The 10,578-nt window shown below is 35.1% G+C and overlaps 3 protein-coding genes across 3 annotated transcripts; all 3 read right to left on the reverse strand.

The window, feature by feature from the left end:
- Positions 1–74: 74 nt before the first annotated feature.
- Positions 75–5,752, reverse strand: LOC120347125 (exportin-5-like). The gene is made up of 2 exons (XM_039416977.2): positions 5,269–5,752; positions 75–4,814 (listed from the first exon to the last, which is right to left on the reverse strand). The coding sequence occupies exon 2, from the start codon at positions 4,606–4,608 to the stop codon at positions 1,003–1,005; it is 3,606 nt and encodes a 1,201-aa protein (XP_039272911.2). The 5' UTR covers positions 4,609–4,814; positions 5,269–5,752; the 3' UTR covers positions 75–1,002.
- LOC120347213 (DNA excision repair protein ERCC-1-like) lies at positions 5,753–6,367 on the reverse strand. Its single transcript, XM_078118027.1, has one exon. It carries the CDS (start codon positions 6,365–6,367, stop codon positions 5,753–5,755), a length of 615 nt encoding a protein of 204 aa, XP_077974153.1.
- LOC144429864 (uncharacterized) lies at positions 6,363–9,866 on the reverse strand. The gene is made up of 4 exons (XM_078118090.1): positions 9,675–9,866; positions 8,259–8,440; positions 7,870–7,947; positions 6,363–6,603 (listed from the first exon to the last, which is right to left on the reverse strand). Exons 1-4 carry the CDS (start codon positions 9,697–9,699, stop codon positions 6,502–6,504), a joined length of 387 nt encoding a protein of 128 aa, XP_077974216.1. The 5' UTR covers positions 9,700–9,866; the 3' UTR covers positions 6,363–6,501.
- Positions 9,867–10,578: the final 712 nt, after the last annotated feature.

The following is a 10,578-nucleotide window of genomic DNA, read 5'->3' on the forward strand; positions in this document are numbered from 1 at the left end:
CACATAGTCCTTCCTCCGAGACAAATCATGGTTTTACGAGGGCTTCAACCCAAAACGGCAAAAAAAAATTCAAATCCAACTCCCATAATTTTTTTTTGAAATACTGGTAGAGCACATATTTCATTGTAATATTTTCAAATAAAGACGTTTTTGGATATTTCAACATTCGCCATTGACTTAAAACCCTCAAAATAATTCCTATAAATATAAACCAATCAATCTCAAAGATAATGGCTGTTGAATTCAAGAGGATGTAAGATATTGCAGCCAGTAGACACACTGCGCCAGGGAATTCATCAGGAAAATAAATACCTCATTTATAATGTGGATGTACCTTTTATAAAATTTGTGACATGGTGAGTAATAACAGGATTCACCCTTGGTTCTAATTTGGTATAGTATGTCCTTTAATTTTTAGGGCTTAAACTTCAATATTCACACCTGGAGATTTAATCATATGGCAGACCATGGCCTATCATGCGTTCATCAATTTAAGTCTGGTATTGGAATTAACCAATCAATTGCTCAATATGTACGGAAAGAATACATACATACTTAACTACATTTTGACAAATGATAACCACAACACACAAAAGCTAACAAGGAATTCATATCACCAAGAAATGCCACATTACATTATGAAAAACCATATAAATGCAATGTATGCTATAATTGTTCATTTGAAATCAGTTCTCGAAAAGGATATCCAAAGAATTTAGTTGGAAATTGGTAAATCAGAATGTATTTACAAATAAAATGGGTTGTAAAATAGGGAGGGTATTCTCGTCTGCAAACGAATGTTTTTGGCATGGATGCTCATATAATTCATGTAGTCTTTCAGTTTCAGAAAATTTGCCATATTTTAGCGGAAGCAAGAACTTCTGTCAATATTTTGAAAAAGAAAAATTTAATAACATGATTTTGCTGGAAAATAGCTTAATTTAGATGATTCTTAATCAAAAAACAGAATTGCAGAATTATCATATGCAGATCTCATATACTTCATCTTCCATCTGGTTTGAAGAAAAATTCCAAGCCCAAACTCTCAATTTCATCAATATTTAGTGACTTTGCCTTTTTTCCAACAAAAAATCGTGGAAGAACTCTCATTTCTTGTTTTGATTTGAATCGCTGGCCAATATGCTGATCGACAATTTTGATCATAAGCTTCTTAAATGTAACTTTCCGTTTCTTCTCTGCATACTTTGTATACCCCTGGTCAAACGTTGCTAGGGCTTTTTTGTCCAGAACAGGAATACCTTGAAGTATAGTTAACAAAGAATTATGTGTGGGCCGTAGAGCTACATATACATAAAGGCTTAAGGCTAGCAATTGAGCTTGACAACCATCATGCTGTCCTTGACGTTGTAGGCCAAGAAGTACAGACTCAAATATAAATTTAGCAGCATCATCAGGCACTTCTTTCGTCTCAGTGAATGTATGTTTCAAAAGCCCCCATAAAAGATGAACGCCCTTATAAGCAGTTGCTGTGTCGTGCCAAGATATGGACATCAAACCAGTTGTTAGAAGCAATTCAGCTATTTCGGTATGCATTAAAGATATTCCAATGGATGTAAGTTGACTTAAATTTGTTGTATTTTGTGTAATATTATTATCTTCTTGCATTTCGGTATCAATGTTAGCGTCATTTTCCTCTTCTTTGGTATTTGATTTAGAATTTGGTTTCTTGTTGATGCACAAATTCACTAAAAGTTCAAGATATTCACGAGAAACGATTCGTAAAAGCTGTTCCTTCAAGATTTCATCTTCTTCTTTTGTATCTTCATATTCTTGGCATTTATCAGACATAGACTCAATCACTTTTAGTCTTTCTTGTTCTTTGGTTCCATATTCCGTCCATTGGCACTGAAGCATTGAATTCATGAAATTGCAATATTTGTGAAGAATAGGTGCAACTACCTGATTAAGGTGTGATTCAGGACACGATTTCATGAAATAATATAAGAACTGCCTTGTAAAAGAACGGATTCTTAATTCAGGCAATGTTTGAAAATCAGAAAATGATTTGGCTAATATTTCCGGGAACAGATCAGCACTGCCATAGAATAGAACATTACAGCATTTTCCAACAGCGCCTAATATTTGATAACAATTTTCTAATACTATCAAAATAAATGTTTGCATCTTTTCCCAGGGTTCTTTTTCACGATTTTCATTTGGATCTTTAGTAATAGGATTAAATGAAACCATGGTCTTCCTTTCAGTCTCTCTGATTAATAGACTTTTTGAATAATCGCTATGTACAATAGATTTTATACCAGCTGTCCAAAGTCCATGAAACATTTGCACTAAACTTGCAATATTGCCCATAACTCCAATAACATGGGAAGCACAAGGGTGTAATACAACACCATTTTCATTCAAAAACCCACCGTTAGAAAGCGCTTTTGCATCCTCTGGAATTCGAGATCTGTTGATCATAGCCAGAGTGAGAGAAACACAGAAGCTAATATTGTTACGAAAATTACTAAATTGTTCATCTCTGTATTGTGATGAAGGTGAACTAAGTCCGATAGCGGCAGCAAATTCAATTGGTGCAGTCATTCGAATATCATCCTTTGCAAGCCACATGTCATTTGCCAACGACATACCTTCTTGAATCAGAGCACTCTGTTGCTCAAACATGTTCCATTCACCACTAACAAGAACCATTGACTCATATACACATATTTTTTCCAAATGTGTGAGGCCATTTGGAATAGCAATTATTTCACTCATTGCCTGTTGGAACTGTTCATATATTGTAATAACATGATCAGGATGATATTTACAAATATGTATTGTGGCAGACAGGCCATGTCGACGAAACTGAGATACAACGGGTCCCCAGCGTTCAGGATGTGACATCGACATTTTTACCATAGCTGCATATTTGAAAACTATACTAATCAAAAATTTCTTTTTGTCATCAAATATTTCTATGACTGGTAGAAAGCATCCTATAAGACTAATGAGGCATTGACAAAGGCATATATCTGTTATTTCACAGTTTATCAAATCCATAAGAAGGCTTTCCATTTTTGCAACTGGCATTGATTGAATCGTATCTTGCTTTTTTGAGAAAGTAATGGCAGTCTTCAAAACAATCTCGAGAATGTTTCTTATCGCATCCCATCTGAGATAGGTAGGAGATTTTGATGTACATTGTTCTAATTTTGCACCATCTGAGCCCATTCCAGTTTCAATCGGCAAAGAGAGTTCGGCAGTCAAAGCTTCCAAAATAACATTGGCACAGTGGATGGGCATAACTCGTGTACAGCCACGAATAATTTGCAGAAGAGTGACACGATGGGAAAACACGAAAGCTTCAATTTCTTCATCATCATTGAAGTCTAACTGCGCAGGGAGAGACAAAGATGGAGCAACATCCTTTCTTATACCTTTAGCAGCCACTTCAAATAACTGTGGAACATATTTTACAAAAGTTTCATCCCTAGCTATACTACTGTTTTGCAGTAACTGATACCATGATCCACTTACTTCATAGGATAGAACAGGATTATCTTGACACAAAAAATCCATCAATAAGTCAAGGTATGCTGTATGAGAAGCTAAATTTGTAATTGTACTGTCTGATACTTCATCAGACCAGGATGAAACAATCTGCCCAGAAAGCAGTGAAAGAAAATTTCCCATTCGCTTGAGAAATAAATATTGTTCGTTTTCTTGTGAATGAGCAGCAGCATCGGTTATGGATGCTACTATAGTTTCTATGTAAACTGGTGTTGAAAGGGTTAAGACATATTTTCTGTCTGATGCTTGTCCTTTGCGAAATACAGCCAATGCCAGGCACTCAACTGCCAATACTTGTAATCCTCCTACATTTAGGAGTTTACAAAGTAGGCGAATGAGTAACCCTTCGTTTGCGAACACATGCTCCATATTAACCCATTCTAAATAACCCTGAAGTGTTTTTAAAGTGGATATTGATAAAGTTCTATACATGTCAAGTTCTTGCAGTTCCGTTGCATTAGCCTTTGTGTACAGTTGAATGTATATTGCTGAATTGCTTTCAAGTACGTCATAAAAAAATCTCATAATTTTTCCCATGCATAAGGAAAGACCATGTCGTATGTCTTGACTCCTATGGGAAGCTGACACAGTATGCAACACTGCAACATCCTCTGCTATTCTGAGGAAAACCAGTTCAACTAGCTCGGTCTGAATTGGCCCAAGCTTCGCTAGATCAATTAAATCCTCAATCATGGATGGCCATTGTTGTGGCCATACATGCTTGATGATTTCAGCTAATGTATGAGCAATACCATCCTTTACATAGCTACTTTCATGCTGAAGACAGCTTTCCATTAAAAGCATAGCATTATTCTTAATTTGAATTTGTATTTCTTGACCAGTTTTTGTCCAACGGTTATGCACAAACTGTTGCATTAATTGCAAACCAAAGTGTTTAATATGGGGAGCAGCATCAGATTTAGACGCCAGAGCAAAACCAATTGAGCAAGCCATCTCGTTTTCTTTACATGCTTCACAAATACTATGAGCTGTCGCACGATCGCCAGGTAGAGTATTCGGATTTAAAATGGCATCTACGGCGTTCACTATTTGTAGTAACATTTCGTCCTCCATTTTTAGTTCATAAGAGTATGTAGCGTACAAAAATGACAATTTTTTTAAATTATTTAAATAAGTGAGGTTAACTTAGTTATTAGGATTGATCGGATTGATGCTTTCTAGCAATTTCTTGCTGCTTCTTCTCCCACAAACGCTGTCCGTCACAAAAACCAAGTTTGCCTTTGTTGAAAGAGTTTGGGCCTGATGAAGTTGGTGTGTTTCTGAAGATAAATTCAAAAATGTTCTTTACAAGTCGATAAGAAACAGGAATAGGATATTCTTATTTATACTAACAAAGGCTAGGGAGCCAGAGTTGGAGCGAAGCTTATCATACAAGATGACCATCGAGCCGAAGCTACCAGAAACTTTGTTGGCTCCAGTTCTGAAACATCTTTTTATTTTTCACATTTATTATTTTCTCATACCTCATACAAATAATGAAATCTGTCCTTATCAGCGTATAACTTTTTTGTAATTAATTACCAATATTAATTTAAAAATTTCAAGTTTAAATTATATAATCAAGTTAATTTACAATTTGAAACCATTTGGGTTGTTGTTTCGGGGTGAGTAGTCTACTGGTCAACACAAAAAATCTAATGACTATGCAGCCGGATCCCCAGTTTAAATATGATTAATATAACTTTTAGGGAGTTAAACATCAGACAAATATACCTTCCAATGTTCTTCATTCGCATCTTAGCCTCTGGAGGAATCTCTTCTGGTTCACTCTACATCAGAAACAAGAAATACATAACATTCTGCGACAAATGACTATAAATGTATGTATGAATATTGTGGAAATATTAGACTTCTAGGAATGCAATAATAACTACTTGGTATCTATAAATGGAATGATTTTATTGTCAATGAAAAAGACGAGCAGAAAATGAAAACGGCTACAAAAATTTTATGCGCAAGTAAACAGAACACTTTGGCAATGATCCATGGCGAACAACAGGGAATAACACCTCTATACTACACAAAATTACTTTACATTCAAGTTTATCTCAGTAAGTAAATAAAATATCGATATTGAGATATTTCATTTTTTCTTTGAAATTTGAATTTTTTCTCTCTGAATTGAACAATTGGAGGATCTTTAACGAAAAGCCAACACAAATTGACAAACATATAAGAAGACTCAAGTCAAGAAATTTTATTTTTTAGTTTCTTTCAAAAATGGTTGTCTGAATATATCATGTAACCGCTTTGCTTTTAACCCCCCTAAACCAGGCAATAAAGCTAAATCATGTTCTGTAGCTTTTGCAACATTGCTCAAATTTTTATAGTTTGATAATAAAGTGTGTGCATCAGTGGAATTAACAGATTTAACGGATGATAAAGTCTCGGCAAGTCTTGCTGTGAATTCTTTCTTTATTTTGGTTTGAATCAAGTCCGCAGGTTTATTCCTATACGCTTTGAAAGTTTCTAAATACGTCCCAGCTTCTTCGTTACTAAATGCCAGCAAAAGTGTCATTTCCGATACTAATGCAGCTTTCGCAAGTTCCTTAACTGCATGAGCAGGCTCTTTGACATCAACGAGCCCCAGAAGCACTCTAATGGAGAACTGACCAGATTTCCGCAATGCTTGAATACGGTCGTATATATAATTTGGTTTTAAAGCATGATATCGAAGACTTAGGAATAAACAACAAGACGTGGCACTCATAATGTAATCAGGTACCATTCCGGCATCTTTGTCCGCATATTGCCAAGGAACATTACATATGTTATCCAAAACGGGATTACCACGCTGACATGGGTTAACCATAATAGCATTGCCAGATCCTAGAGCAAAAGTTCGAGTGCTCCCTCCACTTGGAAGACAAGCCTTATATTCAGCTTCAGCATCTTTTTGTAAGAATGCAAACGCACTTGTAAATGAGACGGTTCCAGATGGGCCTGCTATATCTTCAATTGCCACCTTTTCTGTGCTTGATTTTGTACTTGAATTACCATTCTCATTAGATTGCAGATCTTTCCCATGGGCCGAGTTGAGAAACTCTCCTAATATTTTATCATTTTCATCTGATTCATAATCAGCCATTTTCAATCAATAAATCTCAATTACTAATAAAGATAACTAGGTCAATGAAGAAAAGTTCGTCAGTTAAGCCCGAATAACGAGTCCAGTTGATATAATAATTTTGGTTAAATTGGAGTTCAAACGATGAAGATTATGGGTATGAGTGAAGAAATATAAACAATATTGATATTGTAACTAGCTCCAAATAGATTAGAAAAAATCATTCTTGGATGCCAATTTTGCCAGATATTTAGAAATATGTTTACAACAAACCAGGCCATATGCAACCAAAGGTAATTTTTAAGTATGCCATCGCCAACTTACTACATAGGCAAGATATACTGGTATACAAGTGATAACAAATACAACAATACTATACAAGGTCAAACTATACATATAGTAATAAATTATTATCTAAGATATAAAACAATAAAACTGGCAAACCTTTCTACAAACATAACAAAGAGAAAAGCTGAACGAAAAAGTTTAGTTTAGATATGGAAAGTAGCTGCCCATTACATGATTCCAAATGGAAACTGCAAATGACTAGTATTAACAGAGTATAAAAAATATCATTAACCTTTTTATTCCCTAGCACTGATTTCAAATTTATTTCAGTAAAATGTATCCATTAAAATCCTACAACCCTTTCGAAATTTGAGGGATCTAATAGGGCAATGCAACAGTGTCAACTTATGTCAGATCATATTAACCCTTTCATTATGTCAACTGCTAGAGTACCAGAAATAGGCATGTCCCTCTTATCGATAGACAGTGTGTTAGCTAACTTGAAAATACTGTAAGTTTAAGAGACGACCATTACACTAGAATCCCCACAAAATTGCATTAAAATGGATAACTTAAGAATGATGGTAAGACCGGATTTCTGATTCAGATCAAGACCGAAATTCTGAGTGTTGTTTCTGGTTCAGACCTTAGAAATTTACATTTGCATGATTCTCAGATCAGACCAACTAGGCATGGTTCCCACGGTACACGGGACCTGTTGGTGATATATTACGAATTGATTGGGGGAGACTGGGGCATGTGAGGATGAATCAAAGTACAAAATTTCAACTTTACAAATAGTACAATAAAGACAATTGAAAACTTCTTCTAGGCTATCCCGTATTTTAAGTTTAAAAAAGGGGTAACGAATTCTCCAGTTTAGCAGGGTAATTCGAAAGTGGAAGGGTTAATAGATCATTTGATGACAATAAATTGTATGTATTTAGTAAATTACTTACATCACTGTCTTCATTAAACACAGCTGCAACCTTACTAGATTTCTTCACGACAGTTGGTTCTGTCTTTGTTTTGTCCTTCTGTAATTTTCAGAGACATTTTGTAATTTTGGCCACAAAACGCTAGTATTATTTATTTCAAAATCTCATTTATCAAATATCTAATTGAGTTATACACGAACAGCAAGCTCGAAACCCCTTTTATATCTACCACAATAGGCCAAACAAATAGACCCCATAAATTCCAGTATTAGTAAAAATGAATTCATTATTATATCGTATAAGAATACTGCTAATCATGAAGGGATTCTGTTTATAGTTAAATTTCTATTATAGCATTGGTTATCAATATTGGTAATCGTACAAAATTCCCAACCATGATTTTCACTCACTGCCAGTTTTAAAGCAATGGGGTTGAGATTTTTTTTCATGGCACCAGGCTTCAATATCTTTGTAGTTGTGGCAGGCTTCTTGTTTGATGTAGAAGACTTAATATTGAACCCAATGGAAGGCTTCTTTGATGGAATAGTTTCGGATGAGGTCTCTGTAGATGGTCTTTTGTAAGAAGATGCCTCTGTTAGAACAAGTCAAAACTTCCCAAGATGAGAATGCATGCCTAATTTCAAGCAATAAAATCAAAAAATTGTCAACAAAGTCAACGAGGATAAGCATGATTGATAAAATTAGCTCCATAAACTGACAAGCCATTCCACATCAATATGAAATAAGTCTACAAACTTGGTATTTTCATTAAATTATAACTTTTTACCAATATCTATAAATGATACTTTCATATTTCTACAGGATATATTACGGTATTATGTAATATTTTGATGTACAACAGATGAAATGGCGTAACAGTATGGGATTCATGACATGAAGTAACATAGAGTGTATTGTGTCACCTCTTTTACTCTTATTAACAATATCATTGAACTAATGTACAAAAGAATATTTATTTGAGAGTTTAAAAATTGAACAGGTGGAAATTGTCAGATTTATATATACTAGATCCATTTGAGTATAGAAAACACAGCATTTTAATACATGTGAAACATATAACGAGAGTAAAGAAAGTTTTGCAATAATATTAAACTCGTGTAGTTTCGTACCTAACAAACTTCTAGTGGGCGAAGCATAACAATTTTTTGACATGTCAATCCTAATCCCCACCCGACTACGGCATCCAAAAATTACGTCACAATCACGTCATAGAGCTTGCCAAATACACGCACGATCGCCCGAAATGGCATCAGCGCCGACGATAAAGAACTGACTAACGTCAGCGATCTCTCTCATATTGGGATCGTTGCGACAAGAAAACGAGAGAAATAGCTGTTCGATTTCTTGTCTGCGCGTCTTGGGTGACAGTTCGTATAGTTTGAAGGGCTCTATTACATCACTGTGACGTTGTAGTGACGTAATTTTTGGATGGCGTAGTCAGGTGGGGGTTAGGATTGAAACATGAAAAAATTGTTATGCCAGCCCTCTAGAAGTACGTTAGGTACGAAACTACACGAGACCCAAAATTACCTCAAACATAAAGCTGTAAAGCCAGAAAAGACATTTCAATCTAAAACATGGCCTAAAATGCATACAAACATATGATGATACAAAATAACAATACGGCAATGAAAGCATACAGAGGTAAGGTACGTGAGGCAGTGTTTTCTAAAAACATATTTCTATTGAAGCTCAAAAGCTGTATCGGTATCGGTAGGTACCTATTGTGAGGTAACGTTAGGTCAATTTAGCAATTATGCGCCAAATACTATCACAGAGACGCGATAACCAAATTTTATACTCACCATCCCTGCGATACGTGTCTGCCATATTTTGAAATCACAGATTATACGATCCAAAACCAGAATTAAAATCCAACAACGATGCTGAAGCGCAAACGAACCAAAACGAAATCATCCACGGAACACCGCCTTGTGGTCGTGTAACTAAAACGTGTTGAAAAAACACCAAATGGTCATTTCATATTTCCCTTTAAAAAATTCAGGGTTGCGAAGAACTGAAGAACAAGGAATAGAATTATTTTTCAAACTCAGACCACGAAACGCAGAATATATCTAAGACAGGCTGTAAGAGCCGGTAGTAGAAAACGACATTTAAAAGTTATATCTGGTTTTTCCGCGACGAGAACAAATTTTTTTTTCTGACATAAATTAAGAAAACGCAAACACACAGTTTTTCGATGTTTATTAGTATCTTGCGTTTTTTACCTTCTGTTTTTTTTTTCAATCGTCTATCCAGCATGTCATGAGTTAATGGTGTAACATATGATTATGATATGTGTTATGAATAGCGTTAACAAATTATCGCTTCTGACAAATCTTAAGAGATAAGACTAAATTTCTGCTATTATATCGTAAATCTCAAATCGAGATTCCGCGACTTCAAAATTTACAATGTCGATTCTTATTATCGCGCAATACACTGAATTTTGACTTAATTAATTTGTTAATATTACTTTCACATCCTGCAACCGATTCCGGTGCGGCAGCGCGTATGCTGCGAAACCACGATCCACAAAACTTAGGAGATGCTCATTGATTCCTCGCTAATTTTGACTAGCTCTTTCTCAACTATCCTAGGCTCCGTAATGTAAAAAATTTGATTCCTAATGGGAAAATAGAAAAATGGTCAAATGAATTGTGCAAGAACTTGGATAATTAGTTGACGCAGTATGAAAAAGTGTTTTAT

Source organism: Styela clava, chromosome 11 (assembly GCF_964204865.1).
Source record: "Styela clava chromosome 11, kaStyClav1.hap1.2, whole genome shotgun sequence".
In the NCBI taxonomy this organism is placed as follows: Eukaryota; Metazoa; Chordata; class Ascidiacea; order Stolidobranchia; family Styelidae; genus Styela; species Styela clava.